Source organism: Pholis gunnellus (assembly GCF_910591455.1).
Source record: "Pholis gunnellus genome assembly, chromosome: 11".
In the NCBI taxonomy this organism is placed as follows: Eukaryota; Metazoa; Chordata; class Actinopteri; order Perciformes; family Pholidae; genus Pholis; species Pholis gunnellus.
Window position 1 is genome coordinate 12,229,124 of NC_136538.1, and position 21,909 is coordinate 12,251,032.

The 21,909-nt window shown below is 39.6% G+C and overlaps 1 protein-coding gene across 1 annotated transcript; it reads right to left on the bottom strand.

The window, feature by feature from the left end:
- Positions 1–982: 982 nt before the first annotated feature.
- lrrc1 (leucine rich repeat containing 1) lies at positions 983–21,369 on the bottom strand. The gene is made up of 14 exons (XM_079168826.1): positions 20,811–21,369; positions 13,536–13,653; positions 12,802–12,880; positions 11,011–11,100; positions 8,116–8,172; positions 7,881–7,944; positions 7,136–7,210; positions 6,674–6,818; positions 6,220–6,338; positions 5,688–5,771; positions 3,795–3,910; positions 3,216–3,388; positions 1,980–2,122; positions 983–1,823 (listed from the first exon to the last, which is right to left on the bottom strand). The coding sequence occupies exons 1-14, from the start codon at positions 20,967–20,969 to the stop codon at positions 1,665–1,667; spliced, it is 1,581 nt and encodes a 526-aa protein (XP_079024952.1). The 5' UTR covers positions 20,970–21,369; the 3' UTR covers positions 983–1,664.
- Between the last annotated feature and the right edge of the window lie 540 nt (positions 21,370–21,909).

A 21,909-nucleotide genomic window follows, 5' to 3' on the forward strand; every position in this document is an offset into this window, starting at 1 on the left:
CACTTGCCGTGAACATTAAAATATACATATATACAACAATTCTCTGGTATACTTAAAGCATGCCAGTGTCAATACAACATGCAGCATGTGCAGGGTGAACAAGTCAAACATGGCACATGCTGGCAGAGCATTACAGAAACATCATGCACTGCTGGGCAGACAAAACAAGCAATGGAGGGGTCAGGAAATGGAATATCTGGTTTGTTGCCTCAAAGCAAGTCAGTTTAAGTTTTCATATGTTATTGTTAGATATGGATAATTAGAAAGGCCACACCAAAAGTATCTGGTTTTAAATTGACATTTTTAAGTTCAACTCTCTGAGATTGAGTCTATCTCTCTAAACTCAATAAAGTTAAAAGGAATAAGAAACATGTTGTTTAGTGTTGCACTCTTTTTATTGATCAGTGGTTAAAAAGTCATTCAAATCTCAAGGATCAGTGCCCATTTGAGATCCGTTTTGTGCAGTTTGATCAGAAAAATAATTAAAAACATAAAAACCAACACTTGGACCAATTTCTGTGGTCCACTTTTTGCAATCAATTTAAAAACAAAATAATGCAAATTATCATGTACCATTTAAAAGAATTTAAGAAACGCTGAGAAGTGCATTAAAGTGGAACTTCTAACAACTGCATTTTTAAAGGATGCCGTCCTTGTGGCACGAACCTCATTCTGACCAAACCTCCGATGATTATTCTATACAGTACTCTAAAGGGAAAGAAAACTGATTTATGTAAAATATACAACTGCTTTTGGCAACATTGCAAAACAGTAAAGCACAGCACATATAAATAAGACGGCATTGTTACTTCTGCACAATTACGTTGCAGATGAGTAATTAAAAGGTTGATGTGCAGTACTTAAATCCAAACTTATTATTATTAACCAAATCAATTTATTATCCCAAAATAGGACTAGATGTTTTATCGATGAACAAAAAAGTATTCAAGGCCATCCACTCACCCAATAACAATTATATGGATTGAATAAGACATCAGTGACTGTGTTTTGTTCATTTCTTTGATTTTTTTTTTTTTTCCTTGAAGACAAAAGTACCAAGTTCAAAAAAGAAGAAAAATAAGTTGAAAAATCTTCAACCGATTAAGAAATTTGCTATACATTTTATTTACATCTGAGCTGCCAAAAAGTATAAAAGTATCAATATTCACAAGAGACTATACAATAATCCTTAATCAGTAGGTCCAAAAACTCCTGCTTTTATGTTTGCCCAAAATGTAAAAAGTATTCAACCAGTGTTTTGGAAAATAGATATAGAACAAATATATAATACATTAACGAAGTTTTGACCATATTATAAAGACTTATAATAGTGCAACTACCTAATGTATGTTTTTAAAATAAAGAGGCATTTAAAAAAAAAAGTAATAAATCTTTAAAATATCTTCTTAAAAAGGAGCATCCCTGTGCAGGTTATTACTGTGGACATTAATTAAAAAGAGGAAGGCACAGCGGCCGTGGCAGACTGAGTCAAACACGTTTTACACAGGACTGGAGATGGAGTAAGGTTACAGGCGTCCCAGGGTGTAATCAGAGGAGGGGTAGGCCACACCGGGGTTTGTAGGTAAAAGAAAAGAAGGGGCTGCGGGGTTGTGCGGGACGACACGGCGAGACACAGGAGGTAAAAAACATTTCTGAGGTAAAGGTCACACAGATGTGGTCACTCTGTCTGCAGCGTTATTGACCTCGTTTTTGTTGGAGTCCAGGCCTTTGGCAGCGTTCAGGTCGTTGCGGAGGTTCTCGGCCGCTTTCTTCATCGTCTTCAGCTCACCGGGGTGAGGCGTGGCCCGTCGAAGTAGTGTTCCCTGTGCGAAGGAAAGAGATTCAAATCAGTGGAACGTCTTTGACTTTGGTGATCCTCTGACATTTCCTCTTGCACCACCAGCAGGTTAACATCAGAGTGAAATACCACTATGATAACCAACAACTGTGAGATTTGCCCGCGAGCATGCTGGTCTCACCTTGTCGTCATCCTCGTCCTCATCGTCATCATCGAGAAAGTGAATTGCGCTGATCCTGTTCACGGCTTTGTTGTCCCAACTGTCATCTGCCGTGTCATTCACCAGACTATCCAGGGCTCCACAGCGGGCAAGACTATCGGAGCCTGGTTTTTAAAAAGAGACGACACAAGTTGTGTTACTGGAATTCATGCTCTCATCAAAATGCTCAGATAGAATTGAAGAGTGTGATCTGAAGCGGATGTGTGAGCAAATTGAAATCAATACGGTTGTTATGATTGCTTCTCTGCGAACTGTCAACTCAAGAAATGAAATCTGTCACATAACCCCAGCGCTCATAAGAGAGAGGCTGAAACTGCCAGATCACAGTTTCAAATCCCGGCTTAGTCAAAGGCTTACGGCAACACAATCTTCCCTGCCCCCAACTTCAGCTTCAGCCTCGGTCATCTGACCTCCGCCAGTCTTAAGTCTCCATCTCTACCACGAGAGAGATGGCACGTCACAAAAATTAATGTTGAAAGAAATGTATTGAATACTGTAATTTTTGAGGGAGAAACGATGCACAATACAGCGTCAAGCAAGGAGCAAACACTCTTCAGTGAATCCTGACACAAGTCTGTGGATGACAGCAAAGGAAAAGAATTACAATAAACCGTTGTATCAGGCAGAGATAGAGCTAGCCCTCAGCTGCATCTACCCAGTGGGCGAGCTTTTAACGGCAATGGGCCAGCCTGTGCTAAGCCTCTTTAGCTGTGCAATCCACCGCATTTCTGAAAAACATAACCAAGGAGGGCCTCAAGGGACAGGAGAGGCACTGATCTGTTATAGGCCGTTATCCCTTACAGGACCTCATAATCGACAAGATACTGCAGGGAAGGATCAGAGGGCGCAGAACACACTGTGCTTCCCCGAGCAGATAATCATGCGATAATGTCATCAAAACCGCGGGGCACTAAATACTCTGAGAAGATGCAAGGACTGATGAATATTCCTCAAGATATCACGGTGTTGGCACCAAGTCATTTCACTCTATAGGAAGCCCGACACTTAGCGAGGATAGGGACACTGATCTACAAACAAATAGTGCGTATGCAAAGAAACACTGTTCATGAACACATATACTGGAACTTCAGTCAACCAGTCCGGGATGAGAAAAATGTCTAGATACAGTCCCTGCTTCTGATAATACCGATGATCCACGAAGGGTATTTTAGGATTCGGCTTGATGGAAAACAGTACCTTTATTGTCTGGTTCACATGGTTGTTGTGGCAGCAGCACACAGGTGAGCACCTTCTCCCCTGAGTCGGGATCCTGGTCAGTCTGAAAGGTGAGGAGAGGCTGCGACTGGTTTTCTGACAGCCACAAGGCCTTCAGTCGTAGCGTGGTCAGTGACATCGGTAAGTGGGTGAGCCTGAAAGCAGACCGGATGTAAATCACTAACTTAGAAAACCAGAAGGTAACTACAGGTTTGGAGTTGTTTTGACAACGTGGAGGAGGGGAAACCCTCCAGACACAGAGGCGAACATGTTTGTGTGTGACTAATGCAGCAGACATCTCCGCAGCTTGCTCTGAAGACAAAACCGGTAGTAGCGGAGACACAAAAGGCTAAACAACCTTTTGACAGACGATTCGTAATAATGGTCAAAACATCCAGATAATCTTTGGGCATCAGAGAGTAGAAAACATGCATTTCATCAAGTATTTATTCAGTATAATTAAATCACATTTCAGTATTTGGGTTTTTTATCATTACTATTTCATCACAAAGTCTACAAATCACTTGAAAAAAGAAGATGCGGACGTGTTGTTGAACGTACCTATTCCCAGAGAGGTCTAGCACATGCAGTTCTGTGGATTGCGACAGCTCTGACGGTATCCTCGTCAGCCTGTTCTCTCGTACACAGAAGACATTCAGACCGCTGCAGCCCCCGATCTAGATTACAGAAGAGATCATTTGATTAGGCTGCATGTCAGACAGTGTGCAGGTGTCCTGTGGGGCTTGAAAAGATATATAAGAAGACACACGTATAGGATTTTCCCCTTGCGAGTATAAAATGCAATATAAATGCACGTGTTAATAAATCTGTCTTTTTTTTTAACACAGTCAGGACAATAAAAACCAGAGTAAATCTGAGGTCAGCATTTGTGCACTTTTGTCCCAGAATTGGTGATTTCAATGGCAGACCAGTTAAATGTCAATAGATTGATGCAGAGTGACCAAAAATTAGAAACAATTAGGCCTAGTAGCCAGCCAAGGCATACATACAAGTATTGTTTAAGAGATCCATTATGTTGAAATCTACACAAGTTAATATGATAGGTGCTTATTTCTACGCTAGTTTAGCCTTACACTGTGGCTTAAATTAGGACTAAGATTTATCTGAATAATCAGCGGTGGATAACATTGTTACATTGTGCAGCAGGTACTACACAAGCATACAACTTAAATTGGAGGAAGTAAAGACTTAAAGGAAGAAACCATTCTAAAACAAATCAAACACCGTATTAAGTCTGCTTCCATGTAAGCACGGACAAATTTCAGCAGGGAAAAAGCTATGAGCGACTAATAAACAATCAATAGAATCCATAAAACTGGGCCAATGGTCAAGTAGCTCAGAAAAGCACAAATCAATACTTGGTTCATGGCTACGCTGTGATTGTCAGCAATGCCATGCAACGCTGGTTTGAGGAAAAGGTGACGCCATCGATTCATTATCTAGGCCGACTGTTATTTGTCTCCAAACACTGCAGTCTTTGCATCGTAAAGACACGGGGGCATTGTACGACGACTGAAGAAGCCTCTCAGATGAAGCTTTAAACCAGGCGGACCTTCACTTAAACAGACAAGAGGTTTAGAAAAGAATGTCACATACAAACACAATGGATACACTCAGACAGAGCTGAGCAAACCAGAGGACTGAGCAGTGAACGTGAAATGAGAGAGCTTGACAAGTAGGAGCATTGTTGATCCAAACGTGAATGAACTTTTGACATTTTGAGCCAATGACAATCTAAACAGTTGCATTAAAGATTGACAACGGTCTACCTTAACAGCGTCGCACCACTGTACTCAAAACAGATTATATTTGATGGAAGAAGAAGACAATCTCAGGTTTGTAATAATGTTATATTACAGTTCAGAACTGGAGTTTCAGACCATTAATTGCAGACGTGCAGTTCCAATCAAAACTGCGACACCCATCGCCCTAAAAGTAACAGCAGCGACTGTTTAGACCTGAAGATGTAAAACATGTCCATGAGTGTTATCTACAAGCCAACAGTCACAGATTCTGCCATTTTTGACATACACAATAACATGTGTTATTGTTATAATGCATGATAGAGATGTAGGCATGCTTTACAACTGTAATTAAACAGTGCTTATAAGCAGATTATAATGCATTATAAGTATTTATAGTGCATTATAGACATGGGCTTGCAAAAAGATGTCAGTGAGTGACCAGCAAGTTTTATGTATTATGATACTTGACAATATTATAAACCACCATTATTAATAGTTTAAAGCAGATCATAACCTATTCTACGTATGTTTATAATGCATTATGGACATGGATGTCATAGAAAGTGCTACCTGTATTTTTTTTACCGTTAACTTTTCACCCATTGAAAAGAAGATGCTGTGTCTCCAGGGGTTTATCCTCAAATTAAATTTGAAATAAATGATGTCGGTTGGTATATGAAAAGCTTACCTCCTTAGGTAATGCCGTTAGCTGGTTTCTGTCACAGTTGAAGTTGGAAAGTCGCTTTAATTTCCCAACACTCCTAGGCAAACTCTGTAACAAATCAATCAATACATTGTTTTTGAATACACTGGAAGCGCCGTCTCTTTACATTATGTTTAGAACAACTTAATAAACTGTTTGTCTGATATGTCAATTTATCCGAGGGACAACGTAGAAAACCCAAGCATCCATGTGTCACCAGTCCAGTGCAGCGCTCTCGTGCACAGAGACAAAAGGAGATGTGTTTCTTACACAGTTGGTTCATTTATCAACACGCAAAACAGAAAAACACTGGTAAGAGCGGCCATGTGTGCATCGCCTGAATGTCAATCTCTATTTCACTCTGTGAGAACAACTCAATGTATTCCTGTCACATCCCAGATGTTTTACATCTACATAGAAACAGCTAATGGAAATGTATTTACATATATGTACTAATGCGATAGTGTTTTCTTTACATTTTAAAAGACTAGGGTGTAATACAGTTGCAAACACAAACCTGTATCTGGTTCTCAGTGAGCACAAGTTCAGTAAGGCTTTCACAGCTACCAATGCTCTCTGGAAGATACGTTAGCCTATTCTGATCAGCTTTCAATATAGAAAGTTTCCGTAGTTTTCCTGCAGAGAAAGAAAAATACATATGAATCAAAATCAACGTTGCTCAGACACTTGATTAGCAGACTGATGAAGCGGTTACTGTGATATTGAGGAAAATGGATGCTTGCATATTTATTTTTAGTGGGTTGCTTTCACACCAAAGTGTATTGGCTCACCACATACAGTACATTTATGATATGGAACTTTAAAATATATATATATATATATATATATTCCCATAGATGATTTTTTTACCAAATGAGGAGAAATAACCTCTCAGAGAAGATAGTCAAGAGACAAGCACTCAAGGTGGTGTAATCATGCTAACTAAGAGCTGGGCGGATTCACATGCTCACCAATGCTTTCTGGCAGAGCATCAATTAGGTTCTGAGACACCAGCAGGTCAACGAGCGACAGCAGGCCACCTAACTCCTCTGGAAGTCGCTCTATTTTGTTTTCTGATACATCCAGACACAACAGGCTTCTCATACTGCCCATCTCCTTAAATGCAGAGCAGAGACTTGTGGTAAGCAAAGTTACAACAACATGGCAACAAATACAGTGGAGGAAAGCAGAGTACAATCAATGTTGTCTATGGATTTACAACACCTAATCTCAGGACTTGGGCCACGACATAGGACATATGTGACCACTCTGATAATAAACAAAGTCAGATATGACTACAAGATCAAATTCAAATGAATCACTGCACTACATTTACATTCAGAGCACACAATCATACATTTAAGGTTATATGAAACGGCGGTACTCTTATCAATACAAAGACAATAACAGATTCTGAAAATTGTTTATCTTACTGAGGGGATTTCGGCCAACTGGTTTCCATCCAGCCACAAGTCCTTCAAGCTGATAAGACCGCCTATTGACTCTGGCTATGAGGGAAGAAGAAATGTAGGGATTGTAAGAGTGAGAGCCAGGAAAATTGAAGCGAAAGAGACAACAAAGCAGAAAAATACAATACGCTCCCATAAACTTCTATCTGTACTACTTGTCCCCCAACAGTTTGAGGATACACTGCTTTCTTCAAGAGGGTAATATATCATGAATACTATTTATTTGTCAAAGCCAATTCAAAGATTGAAATTGAATTTTATGGTATGTGAAATGAATAACTTATAGAGCATTTGTATGTATTAAACATGTCTCTGTGTCAACAGAGTGCCGAAAAAAAATACGATTTGAGAAGTGTACTGAATATCAATTATCAAAGCAGAAAGAATTTAAAGAACATCCAACAGTGAAAATAATTGAGTTCAATGTACACATAAGTTATAAATATATAAAAACACAAAGAGCCTTTACTTGGCAGCTTGACTTTGCTTCAGTAAATCATTTACCACATAAGATTACAATTAAAAACCAAAGCTCAAAGCAGATGGCCATCCTCCCATCTGGGTGGTAAGAAGGGAAAGCTGTTCTCGAGGGATGCTAATCTACTTGGACGTGACAAGAAGAAGGAAATGGGAAGAGTTGATTTCTGCTCATTCTGTGTGCCTTCTGAGTAAACAAGTTCCCCAGCATCCAGACACACGACCAACTTACCAAACTGTATAGCTCATTATTTCCTAGGTCGAGCTCTTCAAGTCTATGAAGCATAGAAAGTGACCTGCGGATGACGGAAGTTCAAATAAAAATACAGTTAAAATAAAAATGCAGAGGCCTGCTGCATGTTCTAAAAGGTAATAACCTCTGTTAACAACGTATGAATGAAAATGCACAGCCTCTCTTACGGCAAAATATAAACCCACATAGACAGTGCAGTGTGTTGAATACGTACTCTGGTAGGAATGTCAGCAGATTTTCTCTGAGTTCTAGTGATGCCAAATTGGAAAGGCTGCAATGATGACATGAAAAAAGAGGGATGATTATACATCTCTGAAAATCCTGTGAAATGCATATGCATATATATATATATATAAACATACATATACACACGCACATATATTTATTTTTTTGCACAATTCAAACAATGAAATTTAAAATAAACAAACATAACAGAGATAAATGAATATCACAGTGCAGGAAGAGGCAGAAAGCCAACTGGGCTTATTTGAAGCCTCCACCTATATAATATTAAAATTTTACAAAATTACAAACATAAAGTATGAATAAGACATTACATTAAATAAGACATTACATATACATGATGCTCTGCGTGTTTCTAGACAAATACGTTTTTAATGAAGGCTAAAAATTATTGTAAAATGTCTCCTTGCAATCAGATATCTGAGAACAGGAAGTATTTTGGAGGTGTGTCAGTCTTATCAGGGCTGTAAAATTGCAGGAGCATAAACAACCAGTACTTTAAATGACGGGCAAAATGTCTAAATGGATATCATAGAACGAAGTCCAGGGTTATCTTCTTGCAGAGCTGCTTATGCATGCCTCAGTACTGTAAATGTACCCAATTAATAAAGGATTTTATGACAACAATCTAGTCCAGCACAAGTCCATCTTGTTGATCAGAACCCAGACTAAATAATTCAGCCTTTGTGTGTTATTAGAGATGGACTGAGGAGTCAAAATAAAGCCTTTCCATTCAGTTTGAGAGCAAATAAATGTTTGACTGTGCCAAAGGGATTAGCATTATCTAGTAGGTGTGTCTGAACTGGTTCTTACAGGCTGGCCCTCAAATGAGACAACATGAAATACAACTACTTTTTCCTTAATCTAGTGTTTATTCGTCACAGCCGGCCGCTGAGCCACAGATTAAAAAACGGACAGAAGAAAACACCTAACTGCATCTTAGTTTTTTGTGAAAGCTTTTCTTTTTTTTGACAGAAAACATCCTAAACGACTGATGTCCCGTAACCCCTTGAACGTTAACCGTAACCACTTCTAAAAACCCACAGCATGTTTTTCATAGCCGTCCTCCTTGACAGAGAGCAGGCCTTAAGTCACCGCGTTATGTAAGATGTATATGGGACATATGTGGGGCACATGCCGTACCAGGAGGAAAAGGGTGTGAGGAGATCTCTTTAACTCAAGCTGCCTTCGTTGGTAGGAACATTGTATATTTCATTAAGGTAGCCCTAAGACACCGTTTGCAAAATCAGTCACATACACTAACAATGTGAGCGGTAGCTGTTAAAGCAAACTAGCTAGTCTACAAAAAGATTTCTGAAAGAAGGTAAATCTTTTTGGGAGAACATTGAAATACATTCTGTCCATGAAAAACACTGTGTTGCTAGGTCGCACATGGTTTGCACAAGAAGCCTATTGAAGACATTTCCAACGCAACATTGAGTTCACAGCAAGCACACATTTTGACTTTGGTTTTATTGTTTTCTGGCTTGGGTTTAACATTGTGTTGAATATCTACGACATGAAGAACACATAACACAGCTACACTTGTTGTAGCCCAGTTTTAGCCCCTGCATCTATAATCCATTGCAGTATGGATCTTCATCAGAAAATCCATCTGGTGTTTTGTGTCTTGCATGAAATTTAATTTAGGTCCATCAATACTGTATGTGTAGAACATCAGATTAACATTAAGCCTAAAATAAAATATGTATTTATTATGTATTATTTCAACGCCTACAATCCCGAGTTGTGATCACTAAAGGAGCAGAGAGAATCCTTTCTTGAATCACAGTCAGGGTCTCATCCGTCAGCAATGCATCATCCCTTAGAGGTTACGCAGTAATCCTTAATTTATGGCACAAAGGCAGCCAAGACCAAACTCTGTTTAGTTTAGCTCCAACTGTTTCAGCAGTTATCTTATGGTTAAAATATGCCCCCTAGAGCACTGCCAATTATTATTTTAGATATTCTGCTGGACAACATCAGCACAAGTTTCACTGTATCCACATTAGAATAAAAAGGGCCTTTAAAGAGCATGTCTTTATTGACATCTATTTTTGTAATTATGTCTTAAAAATACATAAAATGACCACAGTGTTATGCGTTTACAAAAATAAGCGGCTGACTTTCTCAGCAGTTACATACTAGTAGGTTTTAAATCAGTCAAATGTCAGGATATCATCAACATTCTAACCAAAAGGTGCACGTGAAGAGTAATTTCATCCCTTTAAATCCCTCCTGAAAGGGTTTAAAATTAAAATCCGTTTCGCTTGAACTCCAAACTTCTACTAAAAACATCCCTTGTGGCAATTTGATGTAAAAGCACATAGTTCTGTTATTAAATCCAATTACCAACTGAACTCAAGAAGAAGGGAGACCTCATAGGAATAAGAATGTTGGCCAGACATGCCTTTTTACTGCAGCAGATTATATGCCAGGCTTGAGAGGACCCTGACTGATGCGCGTGTGAAGAGTAATGTGGTTGGCATCATTTTACCGATGCAGTGAGATTTTAGAATATATTCTTACAATCAGGAGAAAGGGGGACAAAAGGAATGCAGGCACCTGTGAAGCCGCTCAGTGGAGCAAATGTCTGCTTTTAAAAACAACTGAAATTGGTTCTTCAGTATTTATAAAATGTAATTAATTCACAGGTAAAATGAATGATAATCCTAGCAGAGCCATTAAGGAGAAAGCAAAGTGTGAGACTAGAAAACGCAGAGAGAGAGAGAGAGAGACAGGTGGGATGTCATCATTACATTGAATGCACCTCAGGCTGCTATGAAACTGTGTGGACATGTTTAATCGACAGAGGGTAGCTATCAATATGTCAAAGTAAGTACGAAGAAGCGGTGCATTTACTTACTTCCCGATGTTTTCTGGTAGAACTTGCAATGAAATATCATTGATGGAAAGGCATGTTAGATTCCTTAGCTCTGGAAAGCTGTCGGGTAACCTGGAAAAATAAAAAGAGAGGCCACATGGTGAGATGCAGGTGGAAAAGGAGTGCACGGAGTCTATTTGGATGCACATGCTGGTTTGTTTCTACAGACACACGGTTCTTTAAGCAATGTTAAGCAAGAGTTCAGCACAATTCAACCCTAAACTCTTGATAAGTTGATTTAGTTTATCTGTGCGAGTCGCTATTCATCTTTACCCTCTGCTCTGCCCTTTTCTGTTCTCCTACATTAAATCAAATGTTGTAACTTGTTTATGAACATCAGGGGTAACATTATATAATATCACAAAGGGAGTCAGAATATTCCTGTTCTACTCCAGGATGTTGGGCTGTGATTACACGGGACAATTTGTTGAATACTACTGGACATTTGTCATTCATGGTTTAATTACCCCAAATACGTAGGTGTCCGAATTTAATTTCCTAAACGGACTCATTATCTGCTTGTTCATACTTTCTTTTGTAAAGTTTTTATTTTAAAACCCATTATCCTCATTAATATTGCAGGCGGGGCAGATGGGACTACTTGCTAGTTGTGGTCACACTTCGATCAATAGCAGCAAAAACAAAATAGTGCTTCTCCCTTTTCGGTGGCAGCCGTAAGCTCACTTGTTGTTGTCTTTGAGAATCCGACATAAACGTGGGCTGGTGAAACAAAAAAGGCTACTTCTGCTTTAATATCATCAAGAGTGAATGTAAACCAAAAGTCCTCTTGAACTACAGTAATTAAAGCATTGAAATCAGACAGGTATTGTATATTTCTTTAAACAACTTCTGCACAACTCAAATTCAAACTGGAAGCTGTCATCAGTCCGGAAATGACAGCTCCTTTAATACAGACAAATAAATTCAGTTATTCATATCATCTGATGCTGTTTTTAATTATGAGTTGAGATTTTTTCATGTGAATATACTTTAGTAATTTGAATCATTCAGATTGGGTCTTTAATATTTCTTTCAACAATGTGACATCCCATCTCTGCTAACCCTTAGTGGGAACTAGTCCGTCACTATCAAACAGTTTAAATAGGACTGATGAGTGGAAAATTAGGCTACTACTGTGGAAAAAGAGAGTGTGTGTGTGTGTGTGTGTGTGTGTGTGTGTGTGTGTGTGTGTGTGTGTGTGTGTGTGTGTGTGTGTGTGTGTGTGTGTGTGTGTGTGCACTTTAAAAGTATTGAACACCAATGACTCTGTAATACTATTCATTGCTGCCTCCTAAACTATATAATGCAGAACAATGTGGTTTTGCCCCTGCTGAGGTGCAAATTAGATTTAGTCTCCCACACACAATGAAAAGCATATTATGCAAAATCTGCAATCTGTCAAGGAGAGTGTGTGAATGTCCATAACAGCAGGGGATCTCCAAACACACAAACACAAACACACACACACACACACACAAACATAGTGCAGACAATGGAAACAGAAATTCCTCTGCACAAGAAAGTTGTTTTTTTAATTACTTTTTACAGATGTACTCTTTGCTCTATTGATTAAAACATTATTTTATCTGGATAAATGTGCCTGATAATTTAGGGAAAGATCACTAAGCATTAAGTATCAAAATCAATATGAAACGTGAAACGTATGGGTTTAGCAATGTTACGACCTTCGACAGCTGAATATTTCAGAAGAGACCACTATTCAAGTATTAGATATGACTGATGGGTAATTAAAAACATCATCTGGAGGATTACCTTGTTAATGGATTTCCACTGAAATCTGCCACTTGGAGGGCTTTGCAGTATGAAATACTCTCTGGAATTTCCATAATATCTGAATAAAAGAAAAAAAAGACACTGGTTATAATACTTCTTAATCAAAAATAATCATAAGATACAATCAGCAGGAGTTGAATAATACAAGATAATATATTAAAAACAGTTGGTTTGAATGCAAGTGATAAACAACAAAGAACACAATAACAATAGTGAAGATATTATTGCAGAAAATGGTATAAATGGTAGTAAATCCAATGTCAAATAAAACCGATGAGTCAGTATGTTATGTTAACCATGTCTCACTCCACACACACTTCCACTTAACTAGGACTCAATACAAACAACACTGTGTGTGTTAAATGTCAGTTTGTACTTTCTTTTAACTTCTGAATATGTGTTGTTGTTGCTCTACAGCCTGTGAACTGTGACCTGCCGGCTCCGTTGTATCTAACAGAATATCCGGGTCGACACAAACGACTTGGGAGATTGAGGCTTAATGAAAACCAAACTTCACCAAGGAGGAGTAAATCTGTCAATGCGATTCATTCGCTGAACTTAAGTGACGTCTTGCTCATTTTGTAATATTCTCGCAGATGAGAAGAAAATACCCAGAAACACAGTTCAGAAATGTACTATGTAACAAAGTGGTGAGTGCAATCATATTCTACTTTAGGTTTGTGCTGCATTGGTACATCAGTGTTTCTATTTACCATTTCTAGAGACGTCCAGTTCTACCAGCTGCATGAAGTTGGCTATTTCTGGTGGAAGTCTCTGGATCTCGTTGTCACTCAGGCCAAGCTTTCTTAGTTTCACCAGCTGGAAAAATGGCTGAAAATTGAAACAAAACACATATTCAGTAAGAAGCTTAAACGGGTTTTACATTTCAACACTGGTGCATCCTGGACTGATTAAAGAGTGAGACTTTTGTTACGCAACAATGCCTGGCAAATATTGTTCACTTGTCGTACCAACATCATCTCAGAAAACTGAACAGCGAGTCACAGTTATCTCTAGAATCACTCCTTTGAATGTTACTAGTTCATACAAAATAATTGAATTCAACAGAAACACAATCCCAGATCATTTGTGTTGGGGTGATCGTTACCTGTGTTAAGGATGCTACAGTAAATCAGTCTGATTTTGAATGGCAGAAGCACACATTGTTAGTATTTTCAGACATGATGATGATATTCTGACATGTCGTAGTAGGAAACGCACAGTAAATAAAAATTAAAAGAAGATGGCTGAATGCCTTTTAGCCTCTTCTGTTTCAGGGTCCTGGTATTGTGCATGCTGGCTAACTGTCATACCGTCATGGCTTACCGGGACACTTGAATAGAACAGAGCCTATGTTAATGTTATTAGTAAAACCTGTCCTGTTCTAGTCCAACTGTCTGCTCATTGGTTGTGATGCATCAACTTAACTTGAAATGTATTAGGCTAACTGACTACACACTGACGTAGAGGATCAGAAGATTTGAATGGTATATAAAGCAAGAAAAAAAGACACAGGTTCAAGGCAATCCTCTAGTCGAAAAAGTTTAGCTTGAGAACATGAGTACAATGATGGAGGCCATTCTGCTGCCTTAACATGCCGTCTTTTATTTCCACTCCTTTCAAATATTTGCTTGGTTTGTATGAACTTTAATAATAGTAAACTTGTCCAATGGACTAATGACTAAACGCCTCCTGTTTCACTGATTTTCACTGCCATTTTTGAAGTCTAACAGTTAAAGTGTCCTTGTTGTGAGATATTTTTATTCAGCAGGGGCTTCAACTGATTTGTTCTTTTTGTCTCCCAGTTAAACGTCTCTTTCTTCTCTACTGTGCTTTTCTGACACCGTCAGACTGAATGTCGGGCCTCAGCTAGTCATATACAACTCGTAAAAGTGTTTGAAGTCAAGGTTACAGGTTTCTGTTGATCCATCTTTGTCGTCAACTTATAGGAAAGAAAGATCCGGCTGGCCCACTTATTTTAAAGCAATTATACAATAAACACATACTTGACGCCGCAGAACAAGAGCGGGCAGAAACCTGCCTGTGTGTTGGTGAAGCAGGGAGCTAACAACACTGCTTCAGGTTCCCTGAATGTTTTGGCATGAACAGAAAAAGCAGACTCGTGAATTTTCCCTCTGGCCTTTGTATTTTTCCTACTATTGCTAGTTCCTAGGCAGCTGGCCATGACGGCTCATCCATTAATGCAGTTGCTAAATACCTACATTTCCCTTTTATTCAATCATTTAAATTGATTGCTAAACAAGCTCTACTCTTAGTCATTTGATGAAAATGTGGCTGGATAAACAACTTTGTTATTCTTCTTCTTCTTCTTCTTATGAACAAGCCTGTTGCACTTGTTGCACAAGAAATTCAGAAATACAACACAATGGATGTGCATTCCGAGCAGACACGATGATTAAGTTTCAGGTTTCTCCTTTTCTAGAACTTTGCTAAACTCTTGTATGCTGTCACCATTGGAATCCATTGCAACCAACATGAATTCAAGCTGCAACAGCTTTTTCCAACCACCTGTTTGACACTCAAAATGTCTAGTTGGCCTAGTTGGCCTTTCAAGCTGCCAGGGGAACACTTTTTAGGTTTTAGGAAAAATGTCTTGGAGGAAACTGGACCAGTGGTCCCCTTTGGTTCCCCTTCATATCAGCTTGCTGTCCTCGATTGTTGTACGCTCAGGTAAATGTAACATGTTTCGTCTGGAGGTTGCTGGATCTCAACAAGTCTATGAAATTGAATTGAACATTTTATCGAAGCTATTATAAAGTAATGTCAGAGTGGCTGGTGTGGAGACAGCCCACACAGCTCAATGTTGTAAAATTAGCCTCACTTCTTCTACCAGCCTTAATGACTTCTGATTAATTCTTAATGATTGTGCCACTTCCGATAATATTTTACTCTACCTCCCTCAAACTACAGAAGTCATTGTGCTCAGTTTCTGGATGTTTCCTGTGGGTAAGGAAGAGGAGCACATCTGATCAGGGCTAATGTCAGCTTGGTGTAAATGCAATCTGTCAAATGCGTTTGCCTTTTTGAAAATAAGAACTCATGTTCAGGCTACTCATTATTCGTAGACCATATCCAGATCCCATTATAATAATGTGTGCACAATAAATAAGGCCCAAGAGTCCAAAAGTCAAACTCCACCCTATTACAAAATGTGCTTGATTCCAAGGTCTTAAGACAGTTCAAACAATCTCTAATCCATCGTTTCGAGTAAACAAGCGTGTACTCTTACAAGTAATGACTTGTAAGAGAGATTGTAAGAGACTTGTAGGCTTAATTTCAGGCTTAATTTCACTTTCACATACTTACAAAATCATATTGTGGGTGCAGTCGCTCTCCCATTCTCGAGTGCACAGCTCAAAGATTTGTCTCCTGATGTTATCAAGGGAGTTTTGGCTTGTACAGACTTATTTATTTCCAGAGAACTAACCTGAACTGTGGCATATCAGGAAAATAATGCAAATTCAGGTTGGCGTGTTTACTGATCTCAGACTTCCTACTTGAACTCTATCCCACGCCTTTATGACACAGAACTCATAGCAGACGCATACACGGGTAGGCCTACTCTGAATCCCTTCTGCCTTTGTTTAGCCTTCTTCCCAATCTAATCCTCTGGATAACAATTAACACAATCAGAGGAGTAACAAAGAGCAATACATAATTGATTCTCCATTATCAGTCTGGTAGCAAATTTGCTTTGCGAGTCGCGCATTACAGCGAAAGCCAACCTGCTCTTCCTGTTGGTGTCATTCAGCGCCACGCCCCAAACAATCACCCATGTGTGACACCCAAAAACCAAAACAGGCTTCAGTCAGGAACACATTAACCATCGACTTAACTCCGGAGTCAATGTTTGAATCTTCAGCTTCACCTTCAGCACTGTTCGATAGAGAACAAGCGCGAGCATACTCATACTACAAAAAGATGTGTTTGTAGTTCAGCAACAAAATCCTTACACATTCTTACCAAGAACTTCGAAAATCTGCATTAAATGTGTTTTTTGCAAGGCCACAGCCCTGCAGCCATAACGACTGCAGTAAAAGGCATGAGTGTTGAACTCTAAGGTTGCATGTAGGTTACATGGTCATATGTATACAGGATTATATATCGCACAGCCATCATCAGCCAGAGTTAAAACTGTCTGACCCACATGTCACAAACTCAACAACTCCACTACATTCATGAACCTGATGATATTTGGAGATCACATAAGTGAGTCAGTCCAACAACCGTCTCCCCGCTGTGGGATTCATACCACCACTTTATTTACCACGTGATTCATGTCATAAAACCTGCAGCTTCCGGTCTCAGAGTGGCTTCTTCTCTCCATCGCTGTGTGATCACTTTGCGTGTCACTATTGAAAGGCCAAAAAAGGTCCCCATGAAACTACTAAAATATTTAGTATGCTTTCATAGAATATTAAGAAACCAGCAAACATTCACATTTGAGTATCTAGAACACATCTTTTTGTTTTTTGCTTTTAAAAAGGGCTTAAAGAATTGATTAGCAAAATTGTTGCCAAATAATTGTCTGTCGATTGACAAATCGATTAACTGACTAATTGTTTAAAATACAGAATGAACGTAATTTGAGATTTTTCTGAGTTATTTTATGCTTGTCAGGTTGGAAAATATAAAAGTTCTAGAGCTTCAAATTAAGTCTGAATCTGCACAATGAATCGTCTTCAAAAAAATTCAGACAAGTAAAAACGTCCCATCAAAATGTGCCACAGCCTAAAGAGATGTATTTATATTGCTTATTTCATGCAACCAGCAGTCCAAACCCACAATAAGTTCAGTTTACTATCACATGTGACAGAGAAAAGCATCACATCTTCACATTAAAGAAGCTGCAGCCAGAGAACGTTTGGCTTTTTCTCTTGAGAAATGAATGAAACGATGAACTGACTTTAAAACAGTCGCTGATTAATTTTCTCTTAATTGATTAATCAATGTATCAACTAATTGTTGCACTTCTTCATAATACAGTCATGCATAAGTGTGCACAATGCAGATGTAAGAAAGATGAAAAAGCGGTTATTCAAAGCTCTTTGACACATCCACCCACACGTCCGTCTTACAGCTTCACTGGAGGAACAGCAGAAATACTTCTTCTCCAGTTAGTTTTATTAGTGTAGTGAACTAACGACTACAGTTTACAAACTAGAAGGATGGTAAATATCTTGAGGGACAGTTGCTTAAAGGAAACTTTGAATAAACAAGGAGACACAAGTTACTGTTTGTTAATTTGGTCAACGGCCTCAGCACAAATAATACATAAAACAATCAAAGAGAAAGGAAATAGGGCCTATCCATTACACATAACTGTGCTTCGTGTCTCCATGACTTGGTCAGCAGATTGTTCTTTGTAAAACTACTGAAACTAGCTCAAGTTCAACTTGCCTCATCTTGTTACCGTAAAAACACACCTTTGCAGTTCCATCTCACCGATAAGACTGCCTTGTGCGTGTCTTTATCTGCCTGCTGGTTGCAACGAACTGACTTGAAATATGCGACTGTGTCTTAGTTACATCATTGTCACTGCAATAATAGGAGGTCAGTGTTTATTCATTCAGCCACCTCGGAGGCAGTGTGATGAGGCCACACAGCGAGCACTGAGCTGGACTGATACAAAAGGTTTATCCAGTTGGACGTTTCTTGGGTTCACTCAGCAAGCATTGATGACATTAGTTACATGCCAAAGAGCACAATAAACAGTTTCTCTTGTCGCCACCCCTCTGCCCTCTAAACATGCTTAGATTATTTCTGAAGTGAGCATAGAGATGCCTTCACTGTCACGCGGTCGTGTGTAATGTCACGATGACCGTGCACCTGTTCATCATATCCTTAAGAGCACCGGGCGATAAGAGGGTTTACTTAAAACAGACCCTAGTTTGTCAGGTGCGCTGTCTGTCATGTGTGTTGGTTTATGGTTTTTTATTGGTCTGTACTTTACAATTCAGGTCAATGATTCATTATCACTTCATCGGTAAACACTAGCACATACAAATGCATGAGTGAGGCAACAACAAAACACATAACGCTGTCTTTGTTTCCGGACAGAATACCTATTCCTGTGCTTTTCTCCACTGGACAAAGTAGGCAGTGTGACACGGCCAGGGGAGGTTGCTCACATTGTCTCTGTTCCATCACATTTCTATGAACATGCCAAGCCCAAAAATATTCTTTCAGCCCTCTTTTCTTTCCTCTATGGGTCCTATAACTCATTTTGTTTATTTTTCACACTTTAAAATAAAGCGAAATCTCAAGGTGCTTCAACATAAAATCACTTTATTTTCTATTTAGGTGAAAAACTAACTATTAATGCTACTTAAACTATTAGGAAAGTTGGTGAGCTAACCAGCAGTTGTATGTATGGATACGGTTGACAGGTGTTTTTTCTTTAAACTACAGACAGTTGTGAATTCAAGAAAGACATGTCAGAGGCACAAAATCATCCTTTAATCCAAGCTTTACATCGACCCACCATGACTCCAGCTTTATGAGGTCTCATGCCTTACTCCCTAATCTGTCCACTTGTCTCAAGCCTCTGTAGTCCCAATATATTACCAAATGGACTCCCTGCTTTTGAAGGTTACATTGAGAACACCATTTTCTCAGGCTTCAAAATATCTCCAGAGCAGAACTGAGAGCGCCTTCTATAATAAAACCGGTTTGGCCACAAAAGTTAAAGGGAAAATGTTTCAAAACCACAAACGTCGTCCTTTCATTCTGCAGCTCCAAGCTATATATGTGAGAAAGACACCGCAGGTCAGCCTCTGGGATCTTCAGTCTCAAGCCCCGACAAAGAGAAATATTACATGTACCGTTCTACCCACGGGAAATAACCTGCAAAGCCATTAACTAATAAAATCCCACTTAATCCTGAGCGCTAGGGTCACATGTAAGGAGGCCAGATTCTCAAATGTGAGGATTTTGGTCTAAATTAATTGCTTATTTGTTTAGTTTTGGACTGTTGGTCTGGACTCTTAATAATTCGGCTACATCTCCATGTCACGGCCTTCATCCAAGATCTTTACATTATAGTCGAGTTAAACAATTGTCTTATATGGGATAGTGAACGGGTTAATTTACATCTCTGTATATCTTGTGTTTCATTTGAATTTATTTTACCTATAAAAAAAGTGAGGACGTGACACATTCTGGTGAGGACGGGGCCTGTATGTGCAGGTTATAGTTGGCATCTAAGATTAACAAAGTCTGTTCTTTCTGATCTGACCTGTAAATAATTGTATCAAAATATATGTCTGCAACCTTACTAAATAACTAAAGTGCAATTACTGTGTAAATGTTGATGATGTTGAAAATCCAATAAATACATTTCGTGAAAAAAAAAGAAAAGGAAATCATATCCACACAACTAATGCTACTTATCTTCATTCATATCACTCACCTCTTCGTGGAACACATACTGCTCTAGAGTTCCATTACTCATAACCCTTAAATATTTATCACCGAGTCATAAAGTTTAAGATTGCATCAATATTGTTAAACTTCCTGGACGTTCCCTGCACGCAGCCATGACAGAAAGCATCGCAGATTGTTTATTTCTGACCTCGGGGCGCACCTGCCCAGACAGTTTTGGGACATATCAAGACACAATGTCCGGTTTTTTTGCGGTAGGCTGTGAACGCTTTAGACACCTGGGTGTCAAATAAATAAAAACCAGACTGTGGCATGTGCGTTTCGTTAACCTGCGGTGGGAGGTGTGTAGCTCAGGGGGGAAATTCCACCTACACAGGGTACATGCCTTGCTGATCTTGCGTAATTATTGTCCCCAGGTCCTCTCGCGGGACGCCTGAGCAGCTCTGCGTCGGAACCACTTAAACTGAAGGGACGCATTTCATGTTATCAAAATAATAAATAAGATACGTTTCACCAGCCTCTGAACCTGCCATTAAAATGAGTGAGCGGAAGCGGGGTTGTTGTGTTTTTTTGTTCTTGCTTACCTTGGGCAAGTCTCGGAGTTGATTGGCATCCAGCAACAGCTCCTCCAAACTTCGTCCGTAGCGATAAATCTCATCGGGCACATACAGCAGGGAGCAGTGGCGTTTATCGATCATCTCCACATGACGGTTGCACCGCCACAGGGGTATACAGTTAAACATCACTGGGGAGGTGGGGAGAAACCTCGTACCCGTGCGATAAACAAACAGGCAGGACTAGAGATGCAACAGATTGCCGCGTCGGGACGGTCCTGGACTCGATCTAAACACAAGTGTGGCGAAACTCACAGACGAGCGAACACCGAAACTCCAACACCGAGCTGCCGTTCGTTAGGTCGCGACGAACATGGGAATTATTCTCCGTCGATGTCTCACTTTGGTTACTTTGTAGCAGGCACCTGTATGTGTGTCGCCGCTCGGTTCCTCGTCTCACGTCGACCTCACGTCGCGTTTAAACCCCCCTCTCTTCAACGTCTCAAATACGGGCTACATCTCCGTGTGGAAGAGGGTAGCGTTCTCGTTTTTCCGTCTCGTCCCGGAGTTAATTTCCTCTCCCGTCCAGTTTCTGACCCGGAACATTCACTCCCTCATTCCAATCCTACGTCATCATCCGGGCTGCTCCTCCCTCCGGTCCTCCGGTCCCTCCTCTCTCCGGTCCCTCCTCTCGGTAGTAGTCCCGTCCCGCACAGGGCCGCCATGATGGGGCGTAGAGGACCGACTACAGCCCGGGGGGGGGGGGGGGGGGTTGTTTTAATTATAAGTATAAAAACTCTAGACCTCAAGTGTTTATGTCATCATATTTAGAATAAGGCTGTAGTACAATTTACTTTTTAACTGTATTTAAAATATGATCCAGCGGCTTGTTTAAAACGACTTATCATATTGTGGCCAATGTTATTAAAATGTAGACACAGTACTGTGCATCTACTTTATGACTAGCTACTGTTAAACAAGCTATTGTTTAACCATTATCCCTTGATGGCACTTTTGCCATAGTGGCCATTTATAAGCAAAAGTTACACTGTCTGCCTTTAAGTAGCTATAAGCAACAATACCCAGTGACTGAATGTAAGAGTTTATTTAATTAAAATAGGCTACTGTA

Coding starts and splice junctions, on each gene's coding strand:
- lrrc1 (XM_079168826.1), bottom strand. CDS start 20,969: ATGTTTAACTGTATACCCCTGTGGCGGTGCAACCGTCATGTGGAGATG. Junction 12,881..13,535: donor ACTGGACGTCTCTAGAAATG/GTAAATAGAAAC, acceptor TCTTTTATTCAG/ATATTATGGAAATTCCAGAG. Junction 5,772..6,219: donor TCACTGAGAACCAGATACAG/GTTTGTGTTTGC, acceptor GATTTGTTACAG/AGTTTGCCTAGGAGTGTTGG.